The sequence below is a fragment of the Tenrec ecaudatus genome, chromosome 9 (genome assembly GCF_050624435.1).
Source record: "Tenrec ecaudatus isolate mTenEca1 chromosome 9, mTenEca1.hap1, whole genome shotgun sequence".
Classification (NCBI taxonomy): Eukaryota; Metazoa; Chordata; class Mammalia; order Afrosoricida; family Tenrecidae; genus Tenrec; species Tenrec ecaudatus.
Window position 1 is genome coordinate 140,090,851 of NC_134538.1, and position 24,246 is coordinate 140,115,096.

Below are 24,246 nucleotides of genomic sequence, written 5' to 3' on the forward strand. Positions count from 1 at the left end.
GGGTGAAGGGAGACATTGGACAGGGAAAGATATGACAAAATAATAGTTTATAAATTATCAAGGTTCATGAGTGAGGGGGGAGCGGAAAGGGAAGGGGAAAAATGAGGAGCTGATGCCAGGGGCTTAGGTAGAGAGCAATTGTTCTGAGAATGATGAGGGCAATGAATGTATAAATGTGCTTTACACAACTGATGTAGGTATGGATTGTGATGAGTTGGATGAGCTCCTAATAACACGATTTAAAAAAATGAACACTTGCTCCTAGATGGGAACTCTTGGCCATCTCTGTTGCATTAACCAGGGATGGTCACATGGCCACATTGAAGACAAAGACATGTGATCTCGGTATGTGGCCAGAAGCAAAGAAAAAGAAATCAGAAATCGGGGTGGAAAGCAGGGCACTAGGGACAGTAGTGCCATCAAAGATGGATTCTTGGAAAGCCTCAGTGGACTCCACTGTCTAGATCCGTTTGATGTAGTCTCTCTGCCAGGGGTCCACCTGCTCCAGTAGACAAAGACTGAAAAGAGCTCCCCTTGGACCCTCTGAGCAAAGCACGGTGCACACTCATCTGTAAAATGACAAAACAATAACCACCCAGCAATGAGACTGAAATTAAATGCAAACATAGAAATGGCTGGGTGGATCACATTAACATCATCCTAACACAGTGATATTCACAATGTTGAACATTTAAACAAAACCCAAAACAACAACACAATGAAGACACCCTCATTGTCAGCAACTTGATTCTGACTCCTGGTGACCTGTGTGCTCCACTAGGCTTCCTGCTACACTCTTTATGGCAACAGATCAGCCAGGCCTTCCTTCCATGGTGCTGGAACCTTCACCCTTTCGGTTAGCAGACTCCCAGCTCTGCCTCCTCCCAGCAGCCTGCTTCACATGTACAGATGGCTCGTTACCTGCAAGCCCGCGGTCTGACATGTTTCAGGAAGCAATTGGCCATAATGGTCACAGTTCCTCTTGGAGGTCATTTCCATTCTTCTTCCTATTTGGTAAAGGAGAATTCTAAATTATCCAGGAATCGGGCCATTCATTCTAAGGGACATATTAACTAAGTCAGAGAATCACTGTTCCATGCCAGCCCACCAGGGCTCCCCCAGGATCACTGGGAGAATAAAACACCGCTCAGAAAAGCATCCTGGGGTTAACACCCCGCTACCCCATCCTCTGGTAAAAGAGTCACCTTGAGAAAGCCTTTGTTGCTTAGAAATAATTTTGGGAACCTTTCTTTGCAGTGTCCTCGGGGCTTGTGATTGAATATTTCCAGAATTCTTCTTCAAGGTCACTGTCTCTTTGTCCTTTATGGATAGATTCATTTTTTAAAAATACCCCAAAGCCATGCATAGCAATGACTCTGGTAGAGGCATGGTCTGTCTGGGTAATGGGGGATGACGATGAGAAATGTGGAAGCAGCCCCTCACTGACTTCACAGGTAAGTTCCAGAAGTAGATTTTCAACCTGCTTTGGAGAGCATCTCTCTGTCCGATGAAGTATGAAGTCGCATAATGCAATTCGTTGGGAAGTGATTTGGCTACTTGGAGACCGGTGCTGTTGCTGTCTGTGTATGTGATGGTCCAGCCATGAACACACCAGGCAGAGCGCTCAGTCATAGCCCGTGCCAGAGAATCTCTTCCCTTTGCAAAGGATCACTCTGCTCAGCCTGTAGTGGCTTGTGTTTCAGGCCCCACCTCTGGACAAATACTGAACATCCATTAGCCTCTGTACTGTAGGAAAGGGTCATCATCATTCATTTGAATAAAGAGAAAACTGATTCTCCAATGAGCCAGTGGTTGGAAAGAGGCACAGTGTGGCCCATCCCCCTGGTGGTGCCAGAGGGCAGCTGTGGGCTGCTAACTGAAAGATAGCCTCTGCGGAGATTACAGCCAAGAAAGCCCTGTTGGGAAGCTGTGCTCCGTCACAAGGTGGCTCTGGGTGGAAATAAACTCCATGGCCCCTACGTGCAGACTCACACAGGTGACACAACTTGGCAAGCAGCACTGGAAGGATTTCAGTCACATCCAGTCCCGCCACCACGGGACTTCATGCATGACCTCCTGGCTGTGATGTCCCGTAGGGAGCAGCAGGGCAGTGCAGACCATAGCCTGGACCACTGTCAGAGGACACGACACCTGAATGACCCAAGGGACTCAGCAGCAGCAACATGGGGACAGGCGATGCTGCAGGACCAGGGTGTCAGTAAGATTATGTCACCCATCACCCAGGGCTGTAACTTGCACCGCCACCCTCCACTGCCTACCGGGTGTTGCTGGGCAGACCAAGGAGCCCACCAGTGGGGCACAGAAGAGTCTCCACCTTTGCCAATGGGAGAGAGGAGTGGCACTGAGGAGCTACCTGGGGTAGAACTGGGAGCTGGGAGAAACTTAGTGCGTGTCCTTAGCCCAGCCTTGAACCTGGACATGGCCTGCCCAGGCCCTCCACCCACAGGAGCGGTGGGGCAGGGGCAGTGGAGATGAAGGGGTGAGAGCATGAGTTACTGCACTGGATGTGGATGACATTAGTCCTCTGACATCACTGCTGACAGCTATAATTCTACTCCCAGTGCAAATGATATTGTTTAAAATAACAAAAATTCTACCATAAGCTAAACTTCCCACCCATGATCCATTGCAGTTCTCTGAGAGAAGGGAGCTATGTGAGAACTATAAATCTGATGCTCATATAAATCAGTCCCAAGAATCTCTGTATTTTTTTTTGTCATGGTGTACAACAGACCTAAGACAGAAAATCTTAGAAGAGTTTAGAGGCCTCTTTGGCTAGATAAATTTAGGATGCAAAATTAAGTGCGATGTAAAAGCACACTAAATTGCAAAATATGTTTTAGTAATGACTTTTGGTGTTCTTAAAATCTCTGCTACAAATATGCATATATCCATAATGCACTTTCATGAATTGTGAATATCATGACTACTAGAAAAATCTGTCTAATAAAACAGAGTGTAACAATAACCTAGTCTAATGTGTCCAGCAAACAGCCTGTGACCAAGAAGCTGAACATAATCGTCTGAGAAAGAGCAGTAGAGGCAGAACTACATAAGTTACCAAAGACACTTTTGTATTTACCTTCCCAAGAGATGTTTGCAATATCACAGTAACATCCATTAGACTAAAATATTGTTAAGGTTCCCGGGGCTGAGAGATCTGAAACATATTAAAGCTATGGAAGAGCAACCAGTTAATTCAGTCAAGCATGCTGTCGAGTCATTTCTGAAGCAATCATAGAGATTAAGACTTCTAGAACACTACGAGTGTCTGCAATCCTTACCATCAGAGTCACTGTCCTTGGACAGAGGACTTGCTCACATTCCCGGGGGTCCCTTCTTCTTGAGGTGACGCCAGGTCACCATATTCCAACCCGTTGAGCCCACCCCATAGCAACCCTGTGCCGGTGTAGAACTGACCGTGTGGGTTTCTGAGACCATGGACTCTTCACAGGAATAGAAGCTTGTCACGGAGAGACTGGTGCTTTCGAACTGTGACCGTCCTGTCCAGAGACATCATAGTGACCCCAAGGGATAGGGCACAACTGTCCTCTATAGAATTTTCTAGGCTGCAACCCACAACCTCTAGAAAATTGATTCTGACCCGCAGGGACCCAAAATAGAAATCCATGCTGAGTTTCAGCATTTTTTAAAAATTTATTTACTTATTTTACTTTTCCCCTGAGAGTTTGGATGCCAACTGAGGAAGGTCCTTACCAATATTCAGTCTGTCTGTTCTTACACCCTAGCCCTGGTGGCATAGTGGGCTGCTAAACCCAAGGTCAGGGGTTCAAAAATCACTAGCTGAACCTCGGGAGAAGATGAGGCTCTCTAGTCCGTGAAGAGCGATGGCCTCAGGAACCTACAGGGTGGGCCCTGTGTTGTTCTTTAGAGTCACTGTGAGTCAGAATTGCCTAGACCAACGGTTCACAACCTGCGAGTCACGACCCCTTTGGGGTTCGAACGACCCTTTCACAGGGGCTGCCCAATTCATAACAATAGCAAATTGACAGTGATGAAGTAGCAAGAAAAATAATGTTATGGTTGGGGGTCACCACAGCATGAGGAACTGTATGAAATGGCCGCAGCATTAGGAAGGTTGAGAACCGCTGGCCTAGACGTCAGTGGGTTTGGGAGGCTGGTTCTTCGACTTGGGGCTCACTGGGATCATCTGAAGGTCCATTAAAACAGGTTGCATGGTGAAACTGGAGGAGCCAGTTCAGTGTTGCTGGAGATCCAACCCACCACATATTCATTCCCTCTTTTTGATTCAGGAAATATTACTTTTTAAGAAGAAACACATTTATTATTAAAATATAAAGTTCCTGTAAAGCATATCCTTTCATCGTCATATTTAATTAACACGTCTGCCTTGATTATACAAGCCATATCATGTTCCCATGAGTAGTGAGGGGTGGTGGCTCACTGTTGTGATATAAGTTAAATTATTTTGTCAAAGAAGTTATTTGAATCACTAAGCACACACACACACACACACACACACCTCTTATATGCTCATTTCAGATATTTGAATTTCTTTTTTAAACAGCTTTATTGGCATATAACCCGAACATCACACAATAGTTTAGTTGTATCAAGAACAACCATATAGTCATTATCACGATCTATTTTAGAACATTTTCTTCCTTCTTGTGCTTACTGTTAGTATCTTTCCTTTTCTCCACAACTTTGCTGGCTATACCCCCAAGAAACATCAGTCCAGTTACTGTCTTGATATATAGATTTACCACTGATCCTGAATTTCATATACAGAAAAGCACACACACAAAACTAACAACAAAAAAGTAAAACAAAGAAAACCCTCAAGAGAAAACATAAAATATTAAAAATGAGAACTAATTTAAAATGAGTCAAAGGGAGAGCAAATGATAAAGTGTTGTCTTTTCATCTAACTGCATCTGCAGTTGTCTACTTTCCAATGCACTCTGCAGGATAGCAAGGCTGGTGTATGGTCAGAGGGGATTCAACAGAGCCTTTAACCTAACTGTGGAAAATAGTCTTCTTAGTTGTTCCTTTCATGGAACGATTTTCTGCGCCTGAACAGTTAAGGACTGTCCTGGAGTGTTTCCATTTGGTAAATAACCTAGCAGCTCTCTAGGACAGAGTGCAGGGCACGATAGCACAGCTCCCTCTTGGGTTTCTAAGGCTGTAAATCGTTACAGAAGCAGGCTGCCAGATTGTTCTCCATTGGAGAGGCTGGTGGCTTGGAACTCCTGACCTTATAGCTAGCATCCAAGTGCTATAACCACTGCTTTACTATGGCTCCTTGGTTGGAATGTGGGGCCTGAGAGTTTGTATCTCGAAGACATTTCAGCTGATGTTGATACTGCTGGTCTGGAGATTACACTTTAAGAATCACTGTCCAGTACATTCAGAATTTTTAGAATAATACAAAGGCAGGAAATCACTCCTTGCTAGAATCTGAGAAGGAACTTAGATGACTCATCACATTTTGGTTTTTTTTTTAATCACTCAATCCCTACCTGAAACTTCTCTTTGTTTCACTTGTTTATTGTTTATGTTTTTAAAATATTGTATGATCCATACATGCCATACCCTCGTGTACAATCATCAGGCACTTAATATTGTGGAATGGTGAAGCAAGGCATGCATGAAGTTCAGGTCTCTTTTACCTTGGCAATCTCCTCCTCTTCCTGCCTTGAAATGGACATAAGTGGAAATAAGATTGGAGGCAGGCACTTGTCTCTGGTAACTTCCTACACCCCTTTAATTCTCAGTTTCTCTCTACTTAAGAGTCCTCTTATTGCCTCTTCCTTCACCCCCCATGTCCACCACCCAAGTCAGGTCCTTCCACTTCCCAGACCCCAGCACTGTTTCTGTCCACTCTGCCCTCCCCTGGATTAGCCAAGCTGATGAGCTGAGAGCCTTGCACTATATCTCCCACTGACTTGTTCACTCATTCTCATCAGCATTGTTTGCCCCAGACCTGTCTGAATTCTCGGGGAGATAATTTCCTTCCCTAATGGAAAGACTCTAATAAACTCCTTTAATCATTAGAAGCTGAAAGCCCTTCAAGGAAAGAAATTACTAGGAGCAAAGCTGCCTGAATAAGTAAGAGAGAGAGAGAGGATGTGTGGACCAGTATTTGAGGACGAACAACGTTTCTCATCTTTCTCCCCAAAGACTTGTCTTAGATATCAGAAAGGAGCATCTTCTCTGCCTTGATGTAAGGTTACTCAAGGTACCTCGACTTTCCCAAAGGATTGTAAGCACATTGTGCTTGAGTAACAGATTCCAGTGACCTGCCCTGGTGGCAAGGTGGTAAGCATTTGGTTCAGACCAAATTGGCCACTCTTCAGATTGAAAGATGGGCTAGTTGCCTTCCATGAAACTTGCCATCTTTAAAACCTATTGTGATACCCCTCTCTTTACTTTGGGTGCCTCTGAGTCAGGAAGCACTTGGCAAGGTTTTGGTTTTGTTCTGTTTTTCAACTTGCCCCAATCTAACATATACCAGGTTTATAAGATGCACGCCTATTTAAGGAAACCATGATCTCGTTAGTGCTTGGCTCATGGCTCAGAGATCATTCTTTGATTGGTTCCCCAATCTCTGCTCCTGCTGCTTGATAGATACTATCAAGTCTGTTACAGCTCATAACACCCTATTATGATAGAGTGAGACTCTGCCCAGTCTGCCCAGTCCCTCACAATCTTCACTACATTCAAGCCCATCCTTGCAGCCAGCGTTAATCCAGCTTGTCTAGGGTTTTCCTCCGTTTGCTGCCTCACCACTTTACCAAGCATGATGTCCTTTTCCCAGGAGAGTTCTCTCCCGATAACATGTCCAAAGTACACGAAAGGAAGTCTCACCTTCCTTCTTCCTAAGGAACATTCTGTCTGTACTTCTTCCAAGACAGATTTGCTTGTTCTTTTGGTAATCCATGGCATATTCAATATTTTTCACCAGAATTGTGATTCCAATGCGTGGATTCTTCTTTGATCTTCAGTATTTGATGTCCAGCATTCACATGCATATGAGGTGATTGAAAACACCATGGCATGGCTTAGGCATGCTTCAGTCCCAGAGTGACCTCCTTGCTTTTCAACCCTGTAAAGAAGTCTTGTGTAGCAGATCTATCCGTTGCAATGCACAATTTGATCTCTTGACAGCTATTTCCATGAGCATTGGTTGTGGAGTTGTGTTAGTCCAAGTAGATTAAAGAAACAAATCCAGAGAGACTCATATGTGTATAAGAAAGAGCTTTATATAAAAGAATGATTGTATAAATAAATAAATAAATGTATATTGAGAAACCAACCCAGCCGTATATTGTAGAAACAGAACAAGGGACTATGGAATGTCTTAAAATCGGGAAAGGTGCTGGTCAGGGCTGTACCCTCTCATCACTCTTCTTCAGTCTGTGTGCTGAGCAAATAGTGAGAGACTATGGACTAGATGAAGAAGAATATGGCATCAGAATTGGAATAACCATTCTCAAAATTGTCCATAATTTGTTATGATCCACACAGTAAATGCCTTGGCAAAGTCAATGAAACACAAGTAAACATCTTTCTGGTATTTTCTGCGTTCACCATGAAGATCCATTGAACATCGCCAGGATCCCTTGTTCCAAGTCCTCTTTCTGACTTTAGCCTGAACTTCTGGCAGCTCCCTGTCAATGGACTGCTGTAGCTGTTATTGAATGATCTTCGGCAAACTTTTACTTGCATGTTTCATGAGCAATATGCAATACTGTTCTATAATTTGAACATTATGTGAGGTCACTTTTCTTTGGAATAAGTACAATTATGGACATTTTCCAGTCAATTGGCCGTGTGGTTGTCTTGGACATCAACTTGGACATCTTCCTTAAGCACCTTTTGTTCTTGCTCATATGCTGCCTCTTGAAATGGTTGAATGTTGACTCGCTCTTTTAGGTACAAGGTCCCTGTGTATTCTTTCCATCTTCCTTTGATGCTTCATACATCGTTCAATGTTTTGCCCACAGGAGACTACATGGTAGCAATAATCTACCTTACTGGAAACCACTGTGTTCTACTGCCTGCTAGCCTCGACTTGCTCCCAAATCAAAGGATTCCATATCAGATGAGTTAGAGACAAACGTGATCTTCCAACCTCCCTCTCCCCACTTACAGCCACAGTGAACACTATATGTGAAGTAGTGCGTGGACACCAGCAGCAAAGAAAAAAAATTCATCTCTCAGTGTATCCCAGGATTTGTTGACCTTCAAACTGGGTAATGTTCATTTGGTCCAGTTGGTTTGAGTTTTCACTCCAAACACGTACTGGCCCCATGGAACCAACTTTGAGAAATGTTAATCAGCAAGAGGATCCGGAAAATGAAATTCATGAAGAATTGAGATGCAAAGAAGGTTTCTTCTCATGCGACCCTTAAGTTATTTTCCCAAAAGAGATAAAAAATGCAGATAAATAATTTGAAAATAACCATAAAAATCCATATTTGTGTGCACTCTGACAATATCAACGTTATTTTTAATTAAATTCAGAGAAGACCCCTGGTTTCCAGAAAAATGGAGATGAAGTAGTTACTAAATTTTAACTCACATCTTTATACTATCCTTTGATTTTCTGCTAGGCCAAGATGTTGTTTCTGCTAGTGGGACAGGGAGGCAGGAAGGAATGCTTTTTTTTTTTTTTTTTTTTTAACCAGTGGATGGTTTGCTTTTAATCTCCCAATTGCTCAGCCGGGGTGGCCAGCATTGTTACACTGAGTGGGTCAGGAGTATGGCAATTTTCTAAAAAAATCATTGTAAAATGATTTCCCTCAATTACCTGCTGAAACCAAAGATGTAATCACAGATCACAAAGACGAGCATTCATCAGACATTTGGTGTGGTGCTCCATAGACCAATTAAATCAATTAACTCGTATAGTCTTGTAAAAAAGTAGAAAGAAAAGCGCCCTGATTGAAAATGAAATGGCAGGTCCTTTTTCTAACATAATCCATGACTGGGCAGAAATGCCTATTCTTCTGTCTACTGCACAGGCCGCTCTTCTCCTAAGTTGAGGACAACTGTTGGAGTGATTGTAGGCTTTCCCTTGGGAAGAACTTGGGCAGTACTTTGGGTTGGTGCCTACGTGTCACTAATGAATGAAAGTAGTGTTTCTAATACTGATGTTCAAGGCTTGTAGTGTAGGTGGGGAAACGACAGAGTTGGAATAGCAACTACAACTTCATCAATATAATTGTACGCAGTAATGGCAACAAGCCCAATCCCAATACCGAGGAAGACTGGGAAAGTGAGGACACCAACGGGGAAGGAGGGGAAATGAGGAGCAGATGCCAGGGGCTTAAGTTGAGCACAAATGTTTTGAGAATGATGAAGGTAATGAATGTACAAAGGTGCTTTACACAATTGGTGTATGCATGGATTGTGATAAAAGAGTTGTATGAGCCCCCAATAAAATGATTTTTTTAAAGAAGAACCAAACAGATCTATGTGGTGAATGCTCCAAGAAATTAAAGAAACCTAGAAACCAGATGCATGTATAAATGGCCTATTTCTGAATTAATGAGTCAATCACAAATTATTTCTAAGTGTTCTTGCCCACTTGTCTTTGTTATATTGAATCTGTCTTGGAACTCCTGGATTCACCATGTAGCTCTGACACCAAATAGTGTCTGCCTGTTAAAGTCACCCTCTAACTGGGTCTCAGTATTTTGAACGATGCAAACGTAATGTTGCTTTCAAGTAGTAAAAGTTATCTGTTTTTCTCATGACATAAAAATATAATCTTTGGTTAAAGTATCATTTTAACTGGGAATCAGCAAACACGAAGAACATAGGTAAAAATAAACAGGGAAGGGTAAAAGCAGAAGCCAGATGGTATGTTTATGCTATTTTGAGGGTTTGCAAGATCCCAGACTGGGTGTAGGAGGGCCCCTTGGGTGAAGATCCCATTGCTGTGGTTGAAAGGGCATCTTGGATGGAGAGAAACCCGCAGGGATATATGATAACACGCACACACACTTTAAGCCCAGAGTAATCCAGTTTCCTGATCTCTGCCTTGCAGAGACGCTCCCCATGGTGATCAAAGCAGGCAGCAGGCCTTGGATAGTAGTAGCAAAAGAAGCTTTTAAAGAACTATTTCAATTGATAGTATATCATACATCTAGAGCTCAGTGAGGTGGATCGATGCATGTAACTCTGGAAATAATTCTAAGATGAATTAAAGGAGAAGAGCTACGTGCAAATGAATGAGGGGACTATGCGCCCAACTGAGTAGGAGTCTGTGTGTGTGTGTGGACACATGCATTTATTTATGTTTGTTTATAGTTCTTTTAATATGCTTTTGAAACTGCTTGCAGATTGCTTATAAATGCTATATAGGCTCCAGGTAACCCTAGGACTGAGAAAGACCTGCAGCTGTTGTTAAAGGTGCAATGGGGCTGGTTCTGACTAGGAGCGCCCCTATGTAAATGGGATGACTCATTGCCCTGTCCAGCGACATCCTCCTCATTATCATGCCGCAGCCCATTGTTGTGGCATTCCTTCCACTTGAGGATATGCCACTTTTTTTTTTTTTTTTGCTGACCTTAGACTTTAGCAAGCAGGACTTCCCCATCTTTAATGCCCTCCTATAGTTTTACAATCTTGTCAGGGGCAAGTACGTATTCACCCTCCATTAAAAATAAAAAACACAATCTGGTTGTTTTTTAAAATACGAGAAAAGAACATTCCTTGGCCAGAGACGGAAGCTGGTATCTATATGGGTTGTTTACAAAGAGAGTAAAAGGGAGACTGTCATGGGAAGTACCAGAAGGGTCTTGTGGTAGTCATCCCAAAACCCTGAGTCCATACACTTGCTAAAGATGCATCGTACAAATATAAGGGTCGCCCACATGGTACTTGGCAGCCAAGGAAGACTAGGTCTCTCCATGGCAGCCCAAGGCCGGGGCACAACAGTAGTTAGAAAGTCGACAGACTACCGGAAATCTGGCCAAACAGCAACTATGCTTAGTAATATCACCAATAAAATTGGTGCCCTGGTCAACAATTGAAGGCACCATGCTAATTTCTCTCCACCGGCATTGTGTAAATATAATATCTTAAAATAATCACATTGTTTTACATCTCTCTGGCTACATCTACTGTGCTCTTTATTTCAATGAGTTTCAGAGTGAAAAAGAAACCAGAGGCGCATGCCGTGGTTTGAATCTGCACCACCATTCCCACTGCCATTGGGGGGATTCTGACTGAGAGTGTGCCTATAGGTCAGAATAGAATGTCCCCAAGAGGTATCTAAAACTGTACTTCTCTAAGGAAGCGGATGGCTACATCTTTCTCCCACGTAGAAGTTGGAGGGTGTGCACGGTAGACCGTTCTGTTAGCAAACTTGGGCTTTTCCCTCGGCATCACAAGGTCTCCCTGGACCTATGTTAGTTGTCAAAAAAAAAAAAAAAATTAGGATTTTTAGAGAGCTCGTATATTACACTAGCTAATTTTACAAGATAATTACAAACGCAAAATTTTACGTTTGAAGGTGAAGATATAGTTGAACAATGGTTCTTTTTAAAAAAATGTTTTTAAGGGTAATTGGTTCTTGGGATTTAAGTGCCAATTTTAAAAAGAGCATGAGTTCCAACGAAAAGAATGACTTGGCCCCTGCTTTGCCTGGCTACTGGCCTTCATTTCATTAAGCTACTCAGGTGGGATAAGTGAAAACGTAAGTGAAGTAATACTACCGCTTTTCTCTTAACTTGACCGACAGAGGTAATGATGAAACTGCTTGATCTTACTGTAAAGATTGAACTACAATTCTGGATACAAAAGTAGCTCCAAGGAAGTTGATTGGTTTTAACAAATGCTAAAGTACCACATATACTCGTGTAAAATCCGCATTTTTCAGCATACTTTTTTTCTTAAAGTTTTATTAGGGGCTCATATGACTCTTATCATAATCCATACATATATCAATTGTATAAAGCACATTTGCACATTCGTTACCCTCACCATTCTCAAAACATTTGCTCTCCACTTAAGCATCAGCGCCTCGTTTTTCCCCCTCCCTCTCTGCTCCCCCCTCCCTCATGAGCCCTCAATAATTTATAAATTATTATTTTGTCATGTCTTACACTGTCCGACGTCTCCCTTCACCCACTTTTCTGTGGTCCGTCTCCCAGGGAAGAGGTTATATGTAGATCCCTGTAATCGGTTCCCCCTTTCCACCCCACCCTCCCTCCACCATTCTCAGTATTGCCACTCTCAGCACTGGACCTGAAAGGATCATCCATCCTGGATTCCCTATGCTTCCAGTTCCAATCTGTACCAGTGAACATCCTGGTCTAGCCGGATTTGTAAGGTAGAATTGGGATCATGATAGTGGGTGGGGAGGAAGCATTTAAAGCAGTCTTTGTGGTAAAATTGGGTACCTTGGCTGATATTCGGGTCGACTTATACTCGAGTGTATACGGCAAGCTCCTTCAAAATAAAGAGAGGTTAATGTTCCAGAGTTAGGTGCGGAATGGCTGCCATGAGGACTTCCCAAGGGTGCATTCGCTGTTTTAAGAAACACAATCTACAAAGATTTAACAGGATCTCTTTTTTTCCCTGTCAACAGAAAGCCAGACTGGCCAGGATCCGGGCAGCCAAAAGTGGAAGTGCGAACGCGTACATGCAGAGCAAACGGAACGGCTTACTCAGTAACCAGCTGCAGGTATGAGCAAGCCCCTCGTGTTTTCAGCTGCCCGGTGACTTGGTATCAGATTGTTTTGCTTTGGCATGGCCATGTCATTGTGTGGTAGATAGGAAAATAGCTACTAAAACAGCAGAAGGATCATGTTTTTAGGAACCCAGGTTAAGCATTCCCATGAGCTCTGATCCAGTTTCCCCCAAAAGGGAAGACTCATTCAGACGTCCACTCCCCAAACCCCGGCCCCATGTTCTTTCCCGGTGTGTGTTAGAGTAGACTTGTGCTCCACAGAGTTTCAAGGTCAGATATTTTGGAAGTCCATCACCAGCCTTTTTGAACATGGCAGCTTGGAGTGGACGCAAGCCTCCGACCTTTCAGGAGCCACAGAGCACGTGAACTGGGTTGTTACGTCATGCTGTGCTCTGTTGTTATGTGATGTTCACCCAGGAATTCCCCAGCAGAGCCAAGCTTGAACCTAGACTATTCGATATTGGTCATGATTGAATGATATTTCTCTACTGACTCATGTTGACGTGGCCAAAGTCCACACATTCTCAAAGCCCAAATATCCTATTTGTTTTTATCTCAAAAATATTTATATCCCTTAATTCTCCATTGAGGATGATGCAGCACCATGGCTTATTTTTCCAAAGAGAGGAGCACTGCTCCCTGTAAGGAAGCTAACCCAGTGCCAAACAACCGCTCGGGAACTTACTTTTGCCTCGAATGGTGCTGTAAGACTCAGGATTGCAGTAAACTTCACTTACAAAGCAGCCTGGATGGCCTTGTTTCAGGTTTATCCAAGTATTAAGAAGTGTTTTATTAGGCCCTAAACAATGGCTTCTGGGCTTACAAAGAGAGTTGACTATAGAGGCAATTGAAATTTTCTTCCCACAGAGGGATGTCTAAAAGACTAGACCACTAGCTGGGTCAAAATATAAACACTTAGCTTCAGACTTGAGAGCAAGTGCACATTTATGCCTTTTAGGTTAAAAAAACAGCAAAATAAAACTGCCATTTACTCTCAGAAAATAGGCCAGATCTCTCCTGTGGACAAGTCTCGCAGAGGGTCTCGTTGTTTGAACAGTACAAGAGAAAGCCTCTGTCTTATCTGTGTTAACAGGCCTCAGAGGACGAGCAGGCCTTTGTGGGCAAATCCAGCTCCAGCTTTGAAACCCAGCACCACCACCTGCTTCACTGCCTGGAAAAAACCACGGTAAGGACCCGCCACGCCTGCCTGCCCCATGCTCCACAGGAATCCCACTTGCTTTCCTGACTGTTCCATGTTTCCAAGTGGGATTTCACTGTCCACATCACTGAGAAACATACTAAAAGTTTAAAAAACAAAACAAAACAAAAACAACAACAGCAAAAACCATGTCTCAAACTGCTTTGAAAGGCCAGCCTGCCAAAAATAAAAAAAAATATTTTTAAGAAAGAAAGGCCAGCCTGCTGTTTTCGGTTAGAGGCATGGATTTGGGATGTTCTCATCCTACCTGATTTTCATGACTGCAAGACATAGGTTAAATGCGGATGGCGGGTTGGTTTCTAATAGTTGCCTACAAGCTTTACAAAACATGATTTTTGACTGAGTCTTACAATGTTATCTAAATAACCAAAAATGTACCTGTATTTTCACACACACACAAAAAAACCCATATCCTTGTTTGCGTATAATGGGCCCACGTAGCTAATATGTGCATGCATATAATGCACATGCCACATACACAGCATAGGGAAATAATGCAGAGAGGGGCACTCCATTTGCAAAACCCACCTACCAGGAGGGTTATCTGGGGAGCAGTGAAGTGAATCAAGCAGTAGCTAGGGATTCCGGGACAAATGAATCCCACAATCAATAACCGAAAAAGAAGGAGGAAAGAAAGACAGAAGAGGGGAATCCTGAATACAAGCATTTCTTTCACAGGTGGAGAGATAAATACAGTTTTAATGTGCTAATAAAAAATGACACACAATGCTCCGCCTGCTGGGGTTGAGGATAAAATTTGCATTTCTGTATTGACTGGCTCTTGACTGTACCTCTAAGGTGACAGACACCCACTGCTCGACTAGCCCATCGGTAGGGATTAGACTGTCACTACAGAGGAGAGTTTCACCATATTGTTCATGGAATTGTGTAGATCTTCAACATATATGTATCACTTGCCTGCTCTGTGATAGACAGTGAGCTACAGCCAAGATACACTATGATGTCAGATATGGTCCCTTCCTGTAGGGGATGTCTATGGATGGGACAAAGCACTGACTTATTAGAGAAGGGCAGTGAGCAGCCAAAGCAACGATGATGCCCCAGTGTAGGGCAGCAAAGAGGACAAAGCCCTGGGGGGTCAGGATCAGGCCCATCTGCCTGGAAGAACTTGAGTTGAAAAACCTTACGTTTCCCAGGGCTGCATACAAAGGACTACACATACACTGGCCCATTGGGAGAGAAAGTTCTTGTCTCACGGTTCTGGAAGATGAAAGTCCAAATCAATGTGTTGACCATGCCAAGCTTCCTTTAAATCTCTAGGAGGAAAATGTTTCTTAGTTTTCCCAGCTCTGGGCACCCTGGGAACTTCTTAGCTGAAGACATATCCTCTGCGTCTCTGGTTCTCTTTGATAAGAGCATCACTCAGATTGGATGAGTACTCACCTTGCTCTAACATGACCTCAGCTTAATTCAATGGATAACATCTTCCAAAAAAGGTCAAGTTCACAGTTTCCAGGGACAGTTGTTCTGTTGGGTGGGGTTACAATTTAATCCTTAAGAAGAATGAAAGGATGACTGACCAGGAGATACTTGCGCAAAACAATGTGGAGGCTAACATGAAAATAGTCCCTAAGCTTATGCTGCTAATCACAACGTCAGCAGGTGAAAACCCTCAGTGCCTTGTGGGGGGACTGGGTTGCTAGCATGAGACTTTCTACTCCCCCAAAGAGCTAAGGTTTTGGAAACTCACAGGGGCAGTTGTGCCCTGTTCTTTAGGGTCGCTCTGAGTCATTACCAGGACTGAAAGAATTTGCCATTAGCCCGAAGGAGAGATCAGCATGGCAGAAAGGGTAGCAGAGACGAAGATCACACCAAAAGCAAACGCACTGCCACCAAGTTGATTCCAACTCAGGGACCCTATAGGACAGGGCAGAACTGCCCTTGTGGGTTTGGGAGACGGTACCTCTCCATCGGAGTAGAAAGTCACCTCTTTCTCCCTCAGAGCAGCTGGTGGTTTCCAACTGCCAATCTTGTGAGAAGCCCAATGTGCAAGCGCCATGCACCAGGGCTGCCCAGGGTAGATCATGCAGGCCCCAGAGAACTTGGGAGGAACTGGGGACTTTGTTTAATTATAAATGGAAAGTTTTTAAGAGTTTCAAAATGGATCATTACATGATTGCATTTGCATTTTAAATGATGTGAGGAACACTTCAATAACATTATGTTAAATCTTCAAAAATTAACTATGTTGCCAATAGAATATGTGTGTTCCAGTTTACTTCCTTTTCCTTTTATTTTGCCACTAATTTATCATTTAAGATTTTTGAATTAAAAAAATCACTCATCATAAATTACTATAGTGGAAATCAAGCTACCTATAAAAGATTGTGGTAACCAGTATCAGTTTGACTTCTTTGCTTCCAGTTTCTGATGAAAAATTAGTACCCTGTGCCCTATAACTTGCACATGGTGTGGGTGAAACATGCATGATTAGAAAATAAAACAGATTGTGACTCCTTTGTGTTCTACATTTCTTCACTGAAATGTAATATTTTAGGGGAAATTCTCTCCCTTGTGATCATATTATCCTCTGAACTTTAAACAGTAAAGCATTAAATCTCATTTATTTCAAAATGCTTGCCTCAGCAAAGAATCCACAAAATGAGTAACTGAACAATCTATTTTCTATTCGTCGGGGAAGTGCTTTCATTGTTTTACTAATATTTTAGGATGTGAGATGGGTAAGTGGAATTCAGCAAGTGCAAAGCCTTCCCTTGGCAGATTATTCCTACCCACACAAAGGAAAAGTGGTCTTTGAAATTATGCTCCAGAGTTCAAATAAAAAATGTTCTTTCTTCTTTTCCTGAGTAAATATCTGGCATTGGCAATTGGAAAGTAATTCTTCGTTAAATAATTCTGATTCAAAATTCGCACTGCATTTCTATAAAACCATCCCTATCAATTGGTAACACTTACCTTGTTTGTTTCTGGTGTGGAATTCAGGAAGGCTGGGGTGTAAGAACAAAAAATTCAGGCAGAGGTCAAGAACAGAACTGACGATGTCTCACAGAGATAAGATACCAGACCACAGAAGTCCCCTTCTAACCATGGCCAGGTCAAAGATAATGTAACACATTTTGCAGATAACACAGAGTTGACTGGTTTAGCTAATAAATCTTATGTTTCTATTTGCTGGGGGTTTTAGGAGGTGAATCTAAGGAAATAAGAAGTGTCTTCAGATTCTCATTTCTCATCAAAATGTTTTCAATTCTGCATGAAAATCTTTGCTAATCTGTGACAGACAACCTGACTTTGGGCATTCTATTAGAATAGTCTCTTTCCTATAGCTTCAATCTATTAAAAATATTAAAGTCAATTTGAGTTTACACATTTCCACTAGGTAATGTCTGCATTTATTTTTAATGGCTTATGGGATTTTAAGGGTTTCTTCGGCTTGTACCTATTAGATTTGGTGCTTAAATTAGCAAATAACATTTCAATATTATGTCAGTCTAATGGATACTAAATGGATGCTACATCAGCCTACACGTATCCACTGCAGGGTCTAGCTGCCTAGGTTTTCTGCCGGTATATATGCCCAAAAGAAGAGGCTTTTGAGATTCTAACCTTGATAAAAATAGGATTAGTATGTTTCATGCCCATGACATGGAAGACTTAATGTTGTGAAACTCTCAATATTAACCAAAGCAACCAATAGATTCAATACAATTATATATATTATATACATCATATTATATATAATATAATATATTATATTATATATATAACCTATTGGGTAGAGTCTAAAGAAGAGGTTATGGTAGAGTATTAAAAGCGAAGCAATGCTTTTCTCTTTTTTACTAAACAAGTGTGTGTCTGTGCTGTCTTTACACATTCTTCCAAATATGGCCCAGAATCATGAGTTTGTGGATGAACAAGTCTTTGAAGAAAGCTGCATGGAAGTCGCCACCGTCAATCGCCCTTCAAGCCACAGCCCCTCTGTCTCATCACAACAAGGAGTCACCAGCACCTGCTGTTCACGGCGACACAAAAAGACTTTCCGCATCCCCAATGCCAACATATCAGGGAGCCACCGAGGCAGTGTGCAAGAACTCAGCACGATTCAGATCCGATGTGTGGAGAGAACACCACTATCTAACAGGTGGGTTTGACCTGGGTTGTGTAGACACACCTGTGCTGACTCCTCCCGTCAAGCCCCTACTACCTCTGTGTATCTGAACCCGAGGCTCCAGGCTGTAGAAGACCACACTGACACTGTACATAGGAAAGCTGATCTTCTGGGGTATTTTCTAAAGGTCAAAGGTAGCGGTAACATTCTTATCCAAAAACTAGAAAGAAGAGAAGACGGCCAGGCACACGCAAATGTGTTCTCACCTCTTTGACCCCCACATCATCTTCGTTGTTGAGCCAGGGCCTAGATACTCAGGAGTCCCTTAGAGTGACCCAGCAGTCTGAAGTGAGTGCCGCGTCTCCCAAAAGACGCACGTGAGCTTGGATAGAATTGAAAGGTGCCCCATCTCCTAAAGCCACATCAACCCATCTCACCTGACAGTGAGAATTGAAGCAAGGCCTACACAGATCTCTGGAATCAATGGGCAGTTGTGATCATCAATCTCTCTTGACCATCTCAAAGGCAAAATCAATCCAATAAAAAATGTGAGATACTAAAGCTGTTTATCTCTGGTTTGTAGACAACATACGTGCTATTTTTGATGCGTATACTTTCCCTTTGCTTGTCTTTGTTTGTTATTTGTATTCACCGCAAACACTGAGGTGCAATACCTCATGCATGTGAACAGTCCAAGGTCCTTCTAAATGGTGTTACTTTTGTCTTCAAGCGAAACAGCTTCAACTTTTAGAGTAACCATCTGCTAGTTCAGTCCTGAGCCTTGGTTGGGGTGGGACAATCTAGGTTGACAATGTGGATGGGCTATAGAACTCCGGCTCCATAGAGCTACAAGAGTGGTGTCTCTAGGTTCAGTATAGTAAACTAAGGAACAACGAAGGCCTCTCTTAGACATTCTGCCCTTGAATTGTTGGCATCATTACAAAACCAGGTAGAAAACAGAGACATGTTGAGAAAGAAAATCTTAATACAATGTACAATCCAAACAAGAATGCCACTTTGGAAAACGCTGAAGTATTAGAAATAACTCATTTGGTGTGTGGAGGGTGGGGGTGGGGAGGGGATCTTGACATGCGGTCAAGCAGCCATCATGGTGTGAGGGGAACCTTGTTGGTCTGTAAAGCTCAAGGTCAGGTGCTCTGTGGGAGAAAGATGAGGCTTTCTGTTTCGACTCACAGCCCCAGAAACTCCCACGGGGCAGTGCTCTATCCTACCCGGCCGCTGTAGGTCGGGATGGACTTGGCAGCAGTGAGTTTTTTAACATGGGTTTGGGGAGCCTTGTTTGCACAGTGGTCAGAGCTTGGCTGCTAACTGAACTATTGGCGGTGCACACCGCCACCTGCTCAATGAGAGAAAGGCGTGGTGTCTGCGTCCAAAACCACAGCGTTGGCAAACCCTACGGGACGTCCTCCTCTGAGGTACAAGGCGGCTCGGCGTCCAACGGGAGCAGGCCCGCCCTGTCCTGTAGGGTATGACAGGGGACTACTAGTAGGGTAGGACAGGAGCCTACGAGGAGCCGAGCGATGAATCCGACTTTCATTTTCCCTTTTGGTTTCGTGTCTTGGTATCGAGTTCTGCCCTAAGAAAAGTAGTACAAGTGACTTTAATGAAGAGGAATCGAATGGCCCACCGCTTAGGAGGCTAGAACGGAGGGTGTAGTCAATGAGGGGAGCGCCCCTCCTTGCTGTCCATTTTGAGGGACGATATTCACGACACAGGGCATCTGTCTTTCCCCACCCTACTTGCTTGTTTGCTATTTTAATCTGTTCTTTTTTTGAAGCTCCAAAGAAATTTACTCATCACATATTTTACCCAAATGTGGCCTAATTTACATCACAAAGAAGATCCCTATCCAACTGGGATTAGAAGGATCCGTATAGGGATTGGGATTTATCATGCATATTTTTAGAGAGCACAATTCAATCTCTAGCATTTAGATCAGTGATTCTCAACCTTCCTAATGCTGCGACCCTTCCATACAGTTCCTCATGTTGTGGTAACCCCCTCAACCATAAAATTATTGTCATTGCTACTTCTTAACTGTAATTTTGCTACTGTTATGAATCATGTAAATATCTGATATGCAGGATGTATTTTCACTGTTACATATTGAACATAATTCAAGCATAGTGATTCATCACAAAACAATATGTAATTATATATTGTGAACTATTCTAATGACAAATAAATGAAATGTTGTCTTGAAGCATGGTGTAGCATGGGTAACAGTCTTCACGCCTGGTACTCATTTGTGGGCGTATCTGCATGTGGGTGGACCCGCCTGGACACGGATAGAGGAGCTGTGTCTTAAGCCAACCTTGTGAAAGGGTCGTTAGACCCCCACCGGGGTCGTGACCCACAGGTTGAGAACCACTGATTTAGATAGACTGTCCCATTTTAAATGGCTTTTCCAGAGCCCTTGAGATCCTGCCTGAGAGAGACTTCTTGCTCAGCCTAAGCTTACTTGGGCAGGGGAGGATGGGTGGGAGGTTTAGGTATCTATTTAAATCTACTTAATACTAATGACCGGATTAATGGTCACCTTACCAAACAACCGAAACCTATGCCATCCAGGAGATCCTAACTCATAGGACAGAGAAGACCCATAGGGTTTCCAAGGTTAACAGATGGCACATCTTCCTCCCAGGGAGCAGCTGCCGGTTTCGAACGCCAGACCTTCGGGTTAGCAGCCAAGTGCTTAGGCTCTGTGCCAGCAGGGCCTCTCTGATCACAGTTTGGTGTTTCATGTTAGGCATGGTGATTGCTCTTCGACTTTAACAAGGCTGTTTATCCACAGTGAATCGTGTACTTCAGTTGTATTGGGGGGTGGAGGAGGACAGTCTGGGGGGGGGGGGTTAAAGAAGGAGGACTTATTTTCTTAAGTCTTCATTTTTTTCTTTTCCCTCATCAGCCGGTCAAGTTTAAATGCCAAAATGGAAGAGTGTGTGAAACTAAACTGTGAACAACCTTATGTGACTACAGCAATAATAAGCATCCCGACCCCTCCCGTCACCACACCCGAGGGAGATGACAGGCCAGACTCACCTGAGTACTCGGGAGGGAATATCGTCCGCGTGTCCGCTTTGTAAGCCAGTCTGAGTCAAGTCTACGAGAATGTGCACCTGGCTGTGAAGAGCATCCTGTGCGCGGAAGAAAGAATGAACGGGCAACTTTCCACACCGGCAAAGCAAGAAGGTTGGTGGGGAGACAAGAACATGGCTTGCAACCTTGAGGCTGTGACTTAAGATGACCAAATGGCATTTCTAGACCAAGTTTGACCAGGTAGCCTCCAGAGAGCCGTGTGGTCCTTTGACTTTGTGAATGAGCACAAGGAAATGCCACTTTCGATGCTTCTTGTGATCAGAACTCTTTTTTAATAAAATCAATCTTTGAACATCACGTTCCAGTTGAATGCAAAACAAAACAGAAAAATGGAAAACATTTTGATAAATTTTTTTCCTGTTAAAACCATGAACATTGGCTATGATGAAGATGCTTACATTTAAAGAAAGCAAGAAGGACAGACACATACAGCACACGTGGACTGACTGAAAGAAACACCCTCATAATGCATGCTAGCGCTCGTTGGAGCCGCTTCCTTACGTTGTCTTCAGACTAGGCATGATAAACTCTTTCACTGTAGAACGAGGGAATTCCTGTGCACTGACAACACACTGGTTGTTCATGTCCTACGGCAGGCTGCGCAAATAAACTCCCTCTTTCTCCTGGGGATGCTCCTTAATACAGCTACTGTGTTCAGATAGTGCAGTATTAATGATCCTTCCACCGTGCACCTACGTACTGTTACAACTGCAATAATTCATTGTACACCTGTCGTATCAGGAATCAGGATTTTTATTATTTTTTGGATGTTATTGTACTTTCTGGATCTTCATAGACACAGTAACAGCCACATTCCTAGAAAAGAATTCCGCCGTGGCCACGTTTTAGGTAACTTTTTAATTCCCCAACGACTGGTGTGCCATCATGCTGTAAAGTGACATCCTTCGGCCCGCTGGATCCCGGTGACACAGAGCAATCTCTGTCCCTGTATTTCTATCGCGCCTTTTGATTGGCTTTCTCGTCACCTACTGGACTCACTTTTGGAGTCCCAGTGACTTTCATACTTTTGTATTTCCCAACAAGTTAACTGGCATGTCAATTACCCCTTATCACAACTTAGGGGGCACACACACACACAAGAAGGGGTTAACAGCTATAAATTATCTGTAACCTCTATCCTGTCAAAGACAAGCCCAGCTCTCACTAGATATTTCATGAAAAGAGTTGGCTGGGACTCATCTCACAGGATCGATGATCCCACAATCTCACTTGATATATTATTTATTTTTGCTTTAGATCGCAAATACATTTTGAGAATAACTAAGGTGAACTGCAATGCAGAGATAAACTAGATGGCTTTCCGTAGAAATAGGGGGTTGACCGCATGGGCTCCGTGCCCTTCCGGAAGGCAGTGTACATGGATCTCAGAAAGCGCCGTGTCTGCCCAGGAGGGCTTCTCTCAGCTGCATGGCAGGACAGAACTTCCCTGGTGCCAACTTGATCTCTGTGTACATTTAAGTGGAAAGCACTTTTTACCTTTTCACTGCTAAAAAAAGTTCAGCAGACATGCCTGCACGTGACACTGTAAAAAGTTTACGTCGAACGGCAAGTTTTGTTCATTCCGAGCCACCGCTTTTGAGGAATAAAGTTTAGCTTCCATACATGGAAAGAATTAATACTTATCCCTTACGATAGGGATTTTTAAATGTGTTACCATCGTTTAATCATAAAATAGAAATGAGTTGAAGCGATTTCAAGTAAAGCCAGAAATGATCCTTACTTCCCATTTCTAGAATAGCTTCTAGAACAGTGCTGTGTTCTCACAGTAGATGCTCAATAAATGTTTGCTGATTGAAAGTAAAATTAACTCAGCGATCCCTTGGGAAGAGCTGGCTTTATTACTAGTATGTCTTTTTAAAAGTTAACTAATCTTCCAGCAGTGCGAATATTAACAATTCCTAACACCTGCCTCATGTCACTTTATGCTTCTATAGCAAATGTATAGTGAAACTTCTTGGATGGAATTTATTGAAAATCTTTCAAAGCTAGACGAAGGAAATCACGATGCAGATGCAGATGTGTTGATTCCAATGAGAAGTTTTATTTTCATAACCTCAATATTAAAAAGAAAGGCAGTTAGATGATTTCAATTAACAATTTTGCCTCCTTTTTCAATTTACCATTTTCCCAGATTATTAATTTCTTTAGAATTTTGAAAAAGAAAAAAAACTTTTTTGGTGTTTTAGGTGATTTTAAAATATACTGTGTTGGTGGTGAATGATTATTGATGACTGTGTTAAGTGCATCTGTATTGTAAGTGAAATGTAATTATTTCTGTGTACCATATGGAGTAACCAGGTCATTTGTTTTTGACACTTTTGTTTGAAATCCATATACCTTGTTTCTAAGGATAGCATAATAACTGCGTTATGCTGGGGAAAAAATAGACCTTTGGAGAATACTTAAATAAATCATGTGCATGCTTGAACAGGACGATGTGGTTGGCTGTGTGTTGCCCTTTTGGCTCAGACTTCCTTCCTGCCCCAAATCTAGGAACACGGGCACACTATACACATAAACTATAAGTTGAAGAAGGCCTCTCCAGAGAACCAGTCTATGACATGTATGTGAGCATATGAAGGAGAGAGAAGGAAGATTTTCACTTGAAGGGGTTATTTCACTCGACTGAATGGATGGTTGTGGTTCGGGACCCTTGAGGAGGTTCCGACCCACAACAATCCCGCGCACAATACAAGGAAACGCTGCCCAGTCCTTTGCCATCCTCACTGTCGTCTCTATGCCAGAGCCACTGTTGCAGCCACTGTGCCAACCCATCTCCTTGATGGCCTTCCTCTGTTTCGCTGCCCCTCCACTTCACCGAGCTTGATGCCCTTCCCCAGGGACTGGTCTCTCCTGATCACATGTCCAAAGTATGTAAGATGAAGCCTTGCCATCCTTGTCTCTGAGGCGCACTCTGGACTTACTTCTTCCAAGAAGTCCGCGATATTTTAGCAGTCTAAGGTATTTCAAGTCCAAAGTCCCCAGGTCATATGAAAGAGTGCAGGCTTCTGTGCCAACATCCATGGGTCAGGAGGTGGCAAGGGTTTGGAGTGGAGAGATCGCTAGTTCTGCCAAAGTATGTATTTA

General features: G+C 43.0%; 1 protein-coding gene across 1 annotated transcript in view; it reads left to right on the forward strand.

The window, feature by feature from the left end:
* Positions 1 to 23,572, forward strand: part of KCND2 (potassium voltage-gated channel subfamily D member 2) — a 573,818-nt gene extending 550,246 nt beyond the window's left edge. Inside the window, exons 3-6 of the mRNA XM_075558602.1 lie at positions 12,608 to 12,703; positions 13,803 to 13,895; positions 17,804 to 18,051; positions 20,948 to 23,572. Coding sequence (XP_075414717.1) covers positions 12,608 to 12,703; positions 13,803 to 13,895; positions 17,804 to 18,051; positions 20,948 to 21,125 — 615 coding nt within the window. The 3' untranslated portion in view covers positions 21,126 to 23,572. The remainder of the gene's footprint in view (positions 1 to 12,607; positions 12,704 to 13,802; positions 13,896 to 17,803; positions 18,052 to 20,947) is intronic.
* Positions 23,573 to 24,246: the final 674 nt, after the last annotated feature.